We start from the raw sequence: 14,583 nt of genomic DNA, 5'->3' as shown, positions 1-14,583 counted from the left end.
TACTTTTTATGATATTTTCCAGCCTCCTGTCAGCTGGCTCCTTGAGGACGGCCCTATCTATAGACGGTACCGCCACTTGTTTTGATAAGCGTGTGAGCGCATTATCCACCCTAAGGGGTGTTTCCCAACGCGCCCTAACTTCTGGCGGGAAAGGGTATACCGCCCATAATTTTCTATCGGGGGGAACCCACGCATCATCACACACTTCATTTAATTTATCTGATTCAGGAAAAACTACGGTAGTTTTTTCACATCCCACATAATACCCTCTTTTGTGGTACTTGTAGTATCAGAAATATGTAACACCTCCTTCATTGCCCTTAACGTGTGGCCCTAATAAGGAATACGTTTGTTTATTCACCGTCGACACTGGATTCAGTGTCCGTGTCTGTGTCGACCGACTAAAGTAAACGGGCATTTTAAAACCCCTGACGGTGTTTCTGAGACGTCTGGACCGGTACTAATTGTTTGTCGGCCGTCTCATGTCGTCAACCGACCTTGCAGCGTGTTGACATTATCACGTAATTCCCTAAATAAGCCATCCATTCCGGTGTCGACTCCCTAGAGAGTGACATCACCATTACAGGCAATTGCTCCGCCTCCTCACCAACATCGTCCTCATACATGTCGACACACACGTACCGACACACAGCACACACACAGGGAATGCTCTGATAGAGGACAGGACCCACTAGCCCTTTGGAGAGACAGAGGGAGAGTTTGCCAGCACACACCAAAAACGCTATAATTATATAGGGACAACCTTATATAAGTTTTTTCCCTTATAGCATCTTTTATATATTTCTAACGCCAAATTAGTGCCCCCCCTCTCTGTTTTAACCCTGTTTCTGTAGTGCAGTGCAGGGGAGAGCCTGGGAGCCTTCCCTCCAGTCTTTCTGTGAGGGAAAATGGCGCTGTGTGCTGAGGAGATAGGCCCCGCCCCTTTTTCGGCGGGCTCGTCTCCCGCTCTTTAATGGATTCTGGCAGGGGTTAAATATCACCATATAGCCCCCGGAGGCTATATGTGAGGTATTTTTAGCCAAAAAAGGTTTTCATTTGCCTCCCAGGGCGCCCCCCTCCCAGCGCCCTGCACCCTCAGTGACTGCCGTGTGAAGTGTGCTGAGAGGAAATGGCGCACAGCTGCAGTGCTGTGCGCTACCTTAAGAAGACTGAGGAGTCTTCTGCCGCCGATTCTGGACCTCTTCTCGTTTCAGCATCTGCAAGGGGGCCGGCGGCGAGGCTCCGGTGACCATCCAGGCTGTACCTGTGATCGTCCCTCTGGAGCTAATGTCCAGTAGCCAAAGAAGCAAATCCATCCTGCACGCAGGTGAGTTCACTTCTTCTCCCCTAAGTCCCTCGTTGCAGTGATCCTGTTGCCAGCAGGACTCACTGTAAAATAAAAAACCTAAACTAAACTTTTCTAAGCAGCTCTTTAGGAGAGCCACCTAGATTGCACCCTTCTCGGCCGGGCACAAAAATCTAACTGAGGCTTGGAGGAGGGTCATAGGGGGAGGAGCCAGTGCACACCACCTGATCCTAAAGCTTTACTTTTTGTGCCCTGTCTCCTGCGGAGCCGCTATTCCCCATGGTCCTTTCAGGAACCCCAGCATCCACTAGGACGATAGAGAAATGTCATTAGGTTCTGGTTATCTAAATACAAGGGTCTCTACTGACAGATACGAACTCTCTTAGATGATAGAACAAAGGTTGACAGAAAACCTCTCTTCAGGAGAATTTAACTCTATTATGGAAATTAAGATGCTAGTTACAGATGCTAAAAGCTATAAGTTTTAAAAGCACAATTTCTGAGGCAATACAGATGTACATTTGATTTTCCTTCATCAATACGTAACTGCACCCCCGACCCTCCTTCTGCATTTTCTCCTCTTATCCAACTGCCCCCCCCTCTTCTCTGCTCACATTTATACCCTGATTTTGTTTATAAATCCAATTAATATTCAGACGTATTAAGTTTTCATTGGCCATCTATGCCTTAGACATAACATTGATATATTTCTGCGTTATCTTTCTTGTTCCAATGCAAAGAATCCAACATAGTCACCAGTTTGCCCGTCATGTCTGCTTATTGCAGTTACATGCAGTTAGCTCATTTGTTCATGTGAGAACTCTGAACTGCTGTCATCAGTCACTCTGTATGTGGGAAAATTATACTTTTTAAATCCATAAGCCTTATTGCTAAAACAACATATATAGCAATTTAACGTATGCATATCTCCGCAGGTACAGGTTGAGTATCCCATATCCAAATATTCCGAAATACGGAATATTCCAAAATACAGACTTTTTTGAGTGAGCGTGAGATAGTGAAACTTTTGTTTTTTGATGGCTCAATGTACACAAACTTTGTTTAATACACAAAGTTATTAAAAATATTGTAATAAATTACCTTCAGGCTGTGTGTATAAGGTGTATATGAAACATAAATGAATTGTGTGAATGTAGACACACTTTGTTTAATGCACAAAGTTATAAAAAATATTGGCTAAAATTACCTTCAGGCTGTGTGTATAAGGTGTATATGCAACATAAATGCATTCTGTGCTTAGATTTAGGTCCCATCACCATTATATCTCATTATGGTATGCAATTATTCCAAAATAAGGAAAAATCCCATATTCAAAATACCTCTGGTCCCAAGCATTTTGGATAAGGGATACTCAACCTGTAATTACACCTGCAGAGACAAAAATACTAATCTCAACACACATTTAATACATCATTTAACATGCTTTTAGCTAAAATGTGACACAAAATGGCTGCTGCATCAGACACACACCTGCCTAGTTTAGAGAGGAAGGGAAGGCCTTTTTCTCTCTAGGCTTAGTGCCATTCAATAAGTGTGGCCTTCTGCAATTTGCACAGCCCTAAATTACACTGCAGAAAATGTAACATAAGCATGGATATAATTATGAGTGGCTTGATGAATATGTATGTCCATATATTTGTTTTAGCAGTTTCCACCCTCTGAACATTCTTCATAACTCCGAAGTCCATACATGCGCACACAAAACACAATGTAACAGTTCCCACACAGTATCTCCAGCCCATTGCCTGGATTTTATATATTGCCTAGGACCCTATAATAACAATGTAGTCTGTTGCTGCTGTGGAGTAGTAATATCTAATAGAATACAGAAATTTCACACAAGCAATATGTTCTTGTCTAATGTTACACACATTCCACCTATGTCTGTGGAAGGTAAAAGTAGTATAGCATGATAATATACATTTACTGTGTGACTGAAACTGTACTTCATAACATGATTTCAATATACCTTGGTGTAAACATTTTGTAAATGTATACAAACCTTCTATATTTATCATTCACATTAATAAAACATGGAGGAAAAAAAATAACTGCAACCTCACTTCATGTCTATTAGATCATGGTAAATGCTTTGCCACTATTTGTGAACTATCTGATGTCTAACAAGATGAGATTTCCGTGTAAAACCTTTATCACAATCGGAACATAGAAATGGTTTCTTAGCTAAGTGAGTCCTCTGATGCTCAATAAGACTGCAATTCTGTGTAAAACATTTCCCGCACTCAGGGCATTTAAACGGCTTCTCGCCTGTGTGAGTTCTCTGATGTGCAACAAGAATTGATTTAGCTGTAAAACATTTCCCGCACTCAGAACATGAATATGGTTTCACACCTGTGTGTATTCTCTGGTGATTTACAAAAGATGATCTGCCAGTAAAACATTTACCACACTCAGAACATGAAAATGATTTCTCACCTGTGTGTGTTCTCTCATGGACAACAAGATATGATTTCTTTGCAAAACATTTCCCACACTCAGAACATGGAAATGGTTTCTCACCTGTGTGAGTTCTCTGATGGTTAATTAAATCCGCTTTACTTGTGAAACTTTTCACACACTCCGAACATGAAAATGGTTTCTCACCTCTGTGTGTTTTGACATGGATATCAAGTTGTGATTTCGTAGTAAAACATTTCCCACACTCAGAACATAGGAATGGTTTCTTCCCTGTGTGTATTCTCTCATGTACAACAAGTTGTGATTTTGTAGTAAAACATTTCCCACACTCAGAGCATGGAAATGGTTTCTCACCTGTGTGAATTCTCTGATGTTTGAGGAGATAAGATTTCAGTGCAAAACATTTCTCACACTCAGAGCATGAAAATGGCTTCTCACCTGTGTGAATTCTCTGATGTCCAACAAGATAAAACTTTTCTGTGAAACCTTTTCCACACTCAGAGCATGGAAATGGTTTCTCACCTGTGTGAATTCTCTGATGTCCAACAAGATAACACTTTTCTGTGAAACCTATTCCACACTCAGAGCATGGAAATGGTTTCTCACCTGTGTGAATTCTCTGATGTTTGAGGAGATTAGATTTCAGTGTAAAACATTTCTCACACTCAGAACATGGAAATGGTTTGGCACCTATGTGAATACTTTGATGTTTGATAAGATTCGATTTCACAGTAAAGCATTTTCCACATTCTGAGCATGGAAATGGTTTCTCACCTGTGTGATGTTTCTGATGTTCAACAAGATGTGATTTAGATGTAAAACATTTCCCACACTCAGAGCATGGAAACGGTTTCTCACCTGTGTGAATTCTCTGATGTCTAACAAGATGTGATTTATATGTAAAACATTTCCCACACTCAGAGCATGGAAATGGTTTCTCACCTGTGTGATGTTTCTGATGTTCTGCAAGATGTGCTTTCAGTGTAAACCATTTCCCACACTCAGAGCATGGAAATGGTTTCACACCTATGTGAAGTCTCTGATGTATAACAAGACATGATTTGTATGTAAAACATTTCCCACATTCAGAACATTTAAATGGTTTCTCACCTGTGTGACTTCTCTGATGTTCTACAAGATGTGCTTTCAGTGTAAACCATTTCCCACATTCAGAGCATGGAAATGGTTTCACACCTGTGTGAATTCTCTGATGTTTGAGGAGATTAGATTTCAGTGCAAAACATTTCTCACACTCAGAACATGGAAATGGTTTCTCACCTGTGTGACTTCTCTGATGTTCTACAAGACTTGCTTTCAGTGTAAACCATTTCCCACATTCAGAGCATGGAAATGGTTTCACACCTGTGTGAAGTCTTTGATGTTTGATAAGATTTGATTTCTTAGTAAAGCATTTTTCACATTCAGAACATGGAAATGGCCTCTCACCTGTGTGGCTTCTCTGATGTAAAATAAGATGTGATTTCAACGTAAAATATTTCCCACACTCAGAGCATGAGAATGATTTTTCCTTTATGTGACTTCTCTGATGTCTAAAAAGAGCTGACTGATGTATAAAACATTTAGCACATTTTGAACATGGAAATACTGTGTCACCTGTATGAGCTGTACTATTTGTAGCAATATTGGAATTATCAGAACATTCCTCATGATTAGAGGGGTCAGATGATATATCTTTACTGTGACATACTGGATGTATATCTAGGGAAATCGGAATATCTCTTGGAGCCTCTTGCACAACGTTTTTATCTTCAATTTTTAAATCTGGAGACAAAATGAGATGTCCCTCTGAGGTATTCCTGGCGCATCCATCTGCTTAAAAGAAAGGTTTGAAAATAAATATTCTATTTCACACGGAAAAGCTAATTTTTATACTAATAACAAGTTTAAGGTGTTCACTTGTTTAATTTCACTAGGCAAACTACAAATATTCCAATAATAAATGGGCATACAGCAAATATGATGGTTAGTGCACAGGATCATAACTGGCTTAAAATATAAACACAACCACATTACCAAGCACACTACATAGAAAAAAAGTAGACTTTGGTAACATTTCCCAAGCACATATATTGCTCAGCTGACATCATGTGACAAGACGCCTCAGTAGCCAGTGAAACTGTACAATCAGAACGCACAACAATTAACACACTACCATCGTAGATGTAGGCTAAATTAGCAACCCATTCTGGCCATGAGTTTACATGACAAAAAAGTTGTCTAGACAGACACATAGGTAACAAAAGAGAACAGCCTCTATATGTCCCTGTGGTCAACCTCAAGTATCACAGACCCGCAAGCCAAAGGCCAGATACTAATCCAGGCTTAAAATAGGATTTTAATACCTACTGGTAAATCCTTTTCTCTTAGTACGTAGAGGATGCTAGGGTCACTTCAAGAACCATGGGGTATAGACGGGATCCGCAGGAGACATGGGCACTTTAAGACTTCCAAAGGGTGTGACCTGGCTCCTCCCTCTATGCCCCTCCTCCAGACTTTAGTTTAAGGAAACTGTGCCCAGGGAGACGGAGATTTCGAGGAAAAGGATTTATTGTTAAACCACGGTGAGCATCTTACCAGCTCCCACCTCAAGCATGCCGCAGAACGTGGCATTCAATAGAACAACAGCCAACGGCATGAAGAATTTTCAGCACTATGCTGACAAAAACCGTAACACAACCTGTGTGAAACCACAACCAATAACTGCAGATACAGTACGCACTGGGACGGGCGCCCAGCATCCTCTACGGACTAAGATAAAAGGATTTACCGGTAGGTATTAAAATCCTATTTTCTCATACGTCCTAGAGGATGATGGGGTCACTTCAAGAACCATGGGGTTAGCTCTAGAACGGGCGGGAGAGTGCGGATGACTCTGCAGCACCGATTGACCAAACTTAAGGTCTTCATCGGCCAAGGTGTCAAACTTGTAGAACTACGCAAATGTGTTTGACCCCGACCAAGTAGCCGCTCGGCAAAATTGCAACGTCGAGACCCCCCGGACAGCCGCCCAGGATGAGCCCACCTTTCTAGTAGAATGGGCTTTCACCGATACCGGTAACGGCAATCCAGCCGTGGAATGAGCGTGCTGAATGGTGTTCCAGATCCAGCATGCAATGATCTGCTTGGAAGCAGGACACCCAACTTTGTTGGGAGCATACAGGCCAAACAGAGCCGCTGTTTTCCTAATCTGAGCCGTTCTGGCGACATAAATCTTCAAAGCTCTGACTACATCCAGAGATTTTTCCTGAGCGAAGGCGTCAGAAGCCTCAGGCACCACAATAGGTTGGTTGATGTGGAAAGAGGAAACCACCTTCAGTAGAAATTGCTGACGTGTCCTCAATTCAGCTCTATCTTCCTGGAAGATCAATTAAGGGCTCTTGTGAGACAAGGCCGCCAACTCAGACACCCGCCTTGCAGATGCCAAGGCCAATAGGATGACCACTTTCCAAGTGAGGAATTTCAACTCCACCTTCCGGATAGGCGTAAACCAATGTCATTGAAGGAACTGCAACACCACATTACGATCACAAGGTGCCCCCGGAGGCACAAATGAAGGTTGAATGTGCAACACGTCTTTCACGCAAAACTGAACTTCCGGAAGGGAAGCTAATGTTTCAGAAAGAAAATTGCCAATGCTGAAAACTGGACCATAATGGAGTCCAACTGCATTTCCCCCGTCCTGTAGGAAACGGAGAAAAAACGCCCTAACTGAAACACTTCCGTTGAAACGTTCTTGGATTCACACCAAGACACATTTTCTCCAAAAACGGTGGTAATGTTTAGACGTTACTTCTTTCCTGGCCTGAATAAGAGTGGGGATGACTTCCTTGGGAATACCCTTTCGGGTAGGATTCGGCGCTCAACAGTCATGCCGTCAAAAGTAGCCGCAGCAAGTCTAGTTACACGCACGGTACCTACCGTACTAGGTCCTCGCGAAGAGGAAAAGGCCCAGGATCTGTTAATGATCAAATCCTGAAGATCTGGGCACCAAGCCCTCCTTGGCCAGTCTGGGGCAGTGAAAATTGGCCGAACCTTTGTTCTTCTTATTATCCCGAGAACTGTTGGGATCAGTGGAAGTGGAAGGAATACTCCTGACCGGAATAGCCACTGGGTCACCAGAGCATCTACTGCTATTGCTGAAGCTCTCATGACCTGGAACAATTTTTCTGAAGCTTCTCGTTGAGACGAGAAGTAATCCTGTTTACTGGAGGAACTCCCCAAAGACTTGTCACCTCTGCGAAGACTTCTTGGTGGAGGTCCCACTCTCCTGGACGTAGATCGTGTCTGCTGAGGAAGCATGCTTCCCAGTTGTCCACCGGAATGAAAATTGCCGACAGAGCCCTTACATATTTTTCTGCCCAGAGGAGGATCTTCGTCACCTCTGCCATTTCCGCTCTGCTTTTTTGCTGTTACCTTATCCAACTGGATCTGCACGGGGTGATCTTGAAGATGTATCGCCTGTTGAAGGCCGTTGTAAATGGCTCTCAATTCCAGCATATTCATGTGAAGGCAGGCTTCCCGACTTTAGCATTTTTCTTGGAAGCTTTTCTCTTGAGTGACAGCCCCCCAGCTTCGGAGACTTGCATCCGTGGTTACCAGGACCCAGTCCTGAATCCCGAACCTGCGTCCCTTTAGTAAGTGCGAGGTGTGGAGCCACCACAGGAGCGAAATCCTGGCTTTTGACAACAGGATTATCTTCCAGTGCATGTGTAGGTGGGAACCGGACCTCTCGTCCAACAGGACCCACTAGAACACCTTGGCAAGGAACCTGCCAACTGAATGGCCTTGCAGGCCGCAACCATTTTTTCTAATGTATTAATGGATTGACACTCCAGCTGGTCTCGGAATTTGTATGACCAGACTCTGGAACTCCAGAGCCTTTTCCACTGGAAGAAAATACTCTCTGTAGTATTATTCCCAAAACCGACAACCGCATCGATGGGCCATCAGTGATTCTGGCGAGTTCAGGAGCCAACCCTGTCGTTGAAGAACTGTCAGGGAGAGTGCAACGTTTTGCACCAACTGGTTTCTTGATCCCGCCGTTATCATGAGACCGTCCCAGTACGGGATAAATGTGACTCCGTACTAGAGAAGGAGAACCATCATTACCGCCATCACCGTGGTGAAATTGGTAATGACCATCCTGAATAGCAAACCTCAGGTAAATCTAATGCGGAGGAAAATGTAATTAGACCTCCTTTATTCTTTTTTCAGATTGGATCTCACTGCCCTGAGAGATTCCATCTTGGATTTTAATTTATTTAAATACAAATTAAGGGATGTCAGCTTTAGGATTGGTCTGACCTAGCCGTCTGGCTTCGGGAGCATGAAGAGGCTTGAATAACAGCCTACTCCCTATTGTGACAGGGTACACCAGGACCATGATCTGATCCTGACACAACTCTTGTGTTGCGTCGCATACTACCTCCCCGTCCGGAGGAGAATCTGTAATAATGAAGAATTGGTGAGGGAAAACGCCTGGAAACTCCAGTATGCACCCTTGGGATCACTATTCGTAAAACCCACGGGTCCAAGTTCGTTCCAGGAGTGACTGAAAAGTTTTAGACGTGGCCCCACCGGTGTGGGCTCCGACAAGAGAGTCCCAGCGTCATGCGGTGGATCTGGCAGAAACAGAGGATGATTTCTACTCCTGTGACCTTGAAGAGGCTGCTGACCTCTTCCCTTTTCACCTTCCTCTACCTGCAAAGAAAAAAGGGGAAGCCATATCTATTGGGCCGACATGACTGCATCCGACAATTATGCGTCATCATCCGTTGTGAGGGAACACAGGCCCAGAGGGTAGACTTACCAGCGGCATCTGCCGAGATCAAATTACCTAGGCCGTCACCAGGCTTCACCTTCATCGGGAAGACACTCCATATCTTCTCGGAGTCAGCCTCAGTATTCCATTGGTGAATCCACAACGTCCTCCTAGCCGAGACCGCCGTGGAATCGGCCCGCGAACCCAAGAGTCCTCTATCCCTTGCAGTCACACGAAAGCATGTTGCAGCGTCTTTGATATGACCCAACGTAAAGAGTGTGCCATCTCTCCCCAGGGTATCTATAACGGATGACCAGTCAACCGACCATTTTTGAATACTACTACTGCCCCATGCGCATGTAATGGCAGGCTAACTAACGTAGTCGTGGGCACAGAACTAGAATATAACGTAGCTTCCTGCATACGATCTGCTGGATTTGTGACAGGGCTCCGTGCAGAACAGGGGGCGACTCCCATTTTACTCTGTCCGCGCCGGGAAAAATTTGAAGCCATCTGGTCAGGGCTGACCCAGACTTCCTCACATAGAGCACATGAGAAGGAGCACATGAGGAGGAGGCACGATACCTCAGCTTTCATTTTATATATATATATATATACACACACACACACACACACACACACACACACACACACACACACATATATCCACACATTGGCTGTTCCTGACAGAAGGGTCTGAGTCCTCAGATACGTCTTTAATGTACACTACTCATGTACTGAATGTTTTTTTCTCTAACGTCCTAGTGGATGCTGGGGACTCCGTAAGGACCATGGGGAATAGACGGGCTCCGCAGGAGACAGGGCACTTTAAGAAAGAATTTGGATTCTGGTGTGTTCTGGCTCCTCCCTCTATGTCCCTCCTCCAGACCTCAGTTTGAATCTGTGCCCGGATGAGCTGGGTGCTACTTAGTGGGCTCTCCTGAGCTTGCTAAAAAGAAAGTAATTTGTTAGGTTTTTTTATTTTCATAGAGATCTGCTGGCAACAGGCTCTCTGCTACGTGGGACTGAGGGGAGAGATGCAGCCCTACTCACTGAAGATAGGTCCTGCTTCTTAGGCTACTGGACACCATTAGCTCCAGAGGGATCGTACACAGGATCGCATCCTTGGTCGTCCGATACCGGAGCCACGCCGCCGTCCCCCTCGCAGAGCCAGAAGACAGAAGCCGGTGTCAGAAGCAAGAAGACTTCGAAATCGGTGGCAGAAGACTCCAGTCTTCATATGAGGTAGCGCACAGCACAGCAGCTGTGCGCCATTACTCCCACACTAAACCCACATACTCCGGTCACTGTAGGGTGCAGGGCGCAGGGGGGAGCGCCCTGGGCAGCAATTAGAGACCTCTTTGGCAAAAGTTAGCATAATATACAGTTGGGCACTGTATATATGTATGAGCCCCCGCCAAAATTGTACATGAATGCGGGACAGAAGCCCGCCGTCGAGGGGGCAGGGCTTCTTCCTCAGCACTCACCAGCGCCATGTTTTTTCTCCACAGCACCGCTGAGAGGAGGCTCCCCAGTCTCTCCCCTGCAGTTACACGGTAGAAGAGGGTAAAAAGAGAGGGGGGGGGGGGGCACATAATTAGGCGCAAAAATCAATATAAACAGCAGCTACTGGGTTAACATTAAGTTACTGTGTTAGTCCTGGGTTAATAGCGCTGGGGTGTGTGCTGGCATACTCTCTGTCTCTCCAAAGGGCCTTATGGGGAAATTGTCTTCAGATGAGCATTCCCTGAGTGTGTGGTGCGTCGGTACGTGTGTGTCGACATGTCTGAGGTAAAAGGCTCCCCTAAGGAGGAGATAGCGCAAATGTGTGTGTGTGACGGTGTCTCCGACGACAATGCCGACACCTGTTTGGATATGTGTAATTAAGTGCTAAGGTGAATTTATTGCACAAAAGATTAGAGAACAGACAGGAAATCTACCCATGTCTGTCCCTATGTCGCAGAGACCTTCAGAGTCTCTCAATGCTCACTATTCAAAATAATACACACTGATATCGACACGGAGGTTGACTCCAGTGTCGACTATGATAATGCAAAGTTACAGCCAAAATGACAGAAAAGTATTCAATATGATTATTGTAATAAAACATGATTTGCATATCACTGATGACTCATCTGTCCCTGACACAAGGGTACACATATTTAAGGGGAAGAAAGCGGAGGTAAATTTCCCTCATCTCATGATGAAAAAGAGCGGGAATCTCCAGACAAGAGACTGCAGTTTCCCACAAAGCATTCTCAGGCAGTATCCCTTCCCCACTAGGGCCAGGATAGGATGGGAATCTTCCCCTAGGGTGTCACATCTGCCCAAAAGGTAGCCCTGACGTAACAGCTATTCTCAGGGATCCTGCAGATAGCGTGCACATACTGGTACACTACTCAGACCGGCGATTGTGTCGGCATGGGTTTATAGCGCTGTGGCAGCGTGGACTAATACCTTAGCAGCAGAGATTGAGACCCTAGTATGTATATATAGAGATATATATATATTAAAGATGCTGTCTTAAGAGATATATATACATAAAACATGCCCAAAGAGACATGAGTATACTGGGTCCTAGAGTCAAAGCTATGTCGACTTCTGCTTGACGTGTCCTGTAGAATATGCAATGGACAGATGATGCCGACTTAAGAGGCATATGGAAGGCTGAGGATTGTGTGGAGAAGGGTTCTCGGACCTGGTCTCCACAGCTATAGCTGGTAATTCTGATATTTTGCCTTATATTCCTACACAGCCTAGGAAAGCACGACATTATCAAATGCAGCCTTTCGAACAAAGAAACAAGAAAGTCCGAGGTGCGTCCTTTCTTGCCAGAGGCGGGGGCAGAGGAAATAAGCTGCACAACACAGCTAGTTCCCAGGAACACAAGTCCTCCCCGGCCTCTACAAAAATCCACCGCATGTCGATGGGGCTCCACAGGCGGAGCTAGGCCCGGTGGGGGCACGCCTTCGTAAGTTCAGCCACAAGTGGGTTCACTCCCTGTTAGATCCCTGGGCAATAGATATTGTGTCTCAGGTATACAAGCTGGACTTTGAGAAGATGTCCCCTCACCGACGGCCCTGCCGGCTTCCCCCCACGAGAGGGAAACAGTGTTAACTGCAATTCACAAATTGTATCTTCAACAGGTGGTGGTCAAGGTTCCCCTCCTTCAACAAGGAGGGGGTTATTATTCGACCATGAGGTAGTCCCGAAACCGGACGGTTCGGTCAGACCCATATTGAATTTAAAATCCCTGAACATATACCTGAAAAGGTTCAAGTTCAAGATGAAATCGCTAAGAGCGGTCATTGCAAGCCTGAAAAGGGGAGATTTTATGGTGACTCGGGACATAAAGGATGCATACCTTCATGTCCCCATTTATCCACCTCATCAGGCGTACCTCAGAATTGCGGTACGGGATTGTCATTACCATTTTCAGACGTTGCCGTTTGGTCTCTCCACGGCCCCGAGAATGTTCACCAAGGTAATGGCGGAAATGATGGTGCTCCTGCGGAAGCAAGGGTCACTATTATCACGTACTTGGACGATCTCCTCATAAAAGCGAGATCAAGAGAGCAGTGGCTGAACAGCGTATCACTTTCTCTGGAAGTGTAACGGCAACACGGCTGGATTCTATATATTCCAAAGTCGCAGTTGGTTCCTACAGCTCATCTGCCTCTCCTAGGCATGATCCTAGACACAGACCAGGAAAGGGTTTATCTCCCGATAGAGAGAGCTCAGGAGCTTGTGACACTGGTCAGGAATCTATTAAAACCAAAACAGGTGTCAGTGCATCACTGCACTCGAGTCCTGGGAAGGATGGTGGCATCATACGAGGCCATTCCCTTCGTCAGGTTCCATGCGAGGACCTTCCAATGGGACTTACTGGACAAGTGGTCCGGATCACATCTTCAGATGCATCGGTTAATCACCCTATTCCCCAGGGCCAGGGTGTCTCTCCTGTGTTGGCTGCAGAGTGCTCACCTTCTCGAGGGTCGCAGATTCGGCATTCAGGACTGGGTCCTGGTGACCACGGATGCAAGCCTCCGAGGGTGGGGGGCAGTCACATAGGGAAGAAATTTCCAAGGGCTGTTGGCAAGTCAGGAGACTTGCCTTCACATCAACATCCTGGAACTAAGGTCCATATACAACGCCCTACGTCAAGCGGAGTCCCTGCTTTGCGACCAACCGGTTCTGATTCAGTCAGACAATATCACCGCAGTGGCTCATGTAAACCGCCAAGGTGGCACAAGGAGCTGGGTGGCGATGGTAGAAGCCACCAGAATTCTTCGCTGGGCGGAGAATCACGTAAGAGCACTGTCAGCAGTGTTCATTCCGGGAGTGGACAACTGGGAAGCAGACTTCCTCAGCAGGCACGACCTCCACCCGGTAGAGTGGGGACTTCATCAAGAAGTCTTCACGCAGATTGCAAGTCGGTGGGAACTGCCACAGGTGGACATGATGGCATCCCGCCTCAACAAAAAGCTACAGAGGTATTGCGCCAGGTCAAGAGACCCTCAGGCGATAGCTGTAGACGCACTAGTGACACCGTGGGTGTTCCAGTCGGTCTATGTATTCCCTCCTCTTCCTCTCATACCCAAGGTGCTGAGAATCATAAGAAAAAGAGGAGTGTGAACAATACTCATTGTTCCGGATTGGCCAAGAAGGACTTGGTATCCAGATCTGCAAGAAATGTTCACAGAGGACCCGTGGCCTCTGCCTCTAAGACAGGACTTAGGGCCCCTTTTGCCACGTCTGTTCCAAGACTTACCGCGGCTGCGTTTGACGGCATGGTGGTTGAACGCCGGATCCTAGCAGAAAAAGGCATTCCAGATGAAGTTATTCCTACGCTGATAAAGGCTAGGAAGGACGTGACGGCTAAACATTATCACCGTACATGGCAAAAATATGTTGCTTGGTGTGAGGCCTGGAATGCCCCTACGGAGGAATTCCAGCTGGGCCGTTTCCTTCACTTCCTACAGTCGGGAGTGTCTTTGGGCCTGAAATTGTGTTTCATTAAGGTCCAGATTTCAGCCCTATCCATTTTCTTTCAAAA

At 45.6% G+C, this 14,583-nt stretch overlaps 1 protein-coding gene across 5 annotated transcripts in view; it reads right to left on the bottom strand.

Moving 5' to 3' along the window:
* Positions 1-1,563: 1,563 nt before the first annotated feature.
* LOC135054811 (zinc finger protein 260-like) overlaps positions 1,564-14,583 on the bottom strand; it is a 224,207-nt gene continuing 211,187 nt past the window's right edge. For 3 of the 5 annotated variants that reach the window (XM_063958176.1, XM_063958174.1, XM_063958177.1), the window contains one exon: positions 1,564-5,578. In XM_063958176.1, coding sequence (XP_063814246.1) covers positions 3,426-5,578 — 2,153 coding nt within the window. In that variant the 3' untranslated portion in view covers positions 1,564-3,425. The remainder of the gene's footprint in view (positions 5,579-14,583) is intronic. The other 2 variants (XM_063958178.1, XM_063958175.1) reach the window with 1 other exon arrangement.

Source organism: Pseudophryne corroboree, chromosome 3 (genome assembly GCF_028390025.1).
Source record: "Pseudophryne corroboree isolate aPseCor3 chromosome 3, aPseCor3.hap2, whole genome shotgun sequence".
Taxonomy (NCBI): domain Eukaryota; kingdom Metazoa; phylum Chordata; class Amphibia; order Anura; family Myobatrachidae; genus Pseudophryne; species Pseudophryne corroboree.
This window is presented reverse-complemented; position numbering and strand designations above follow the sequence as displayed.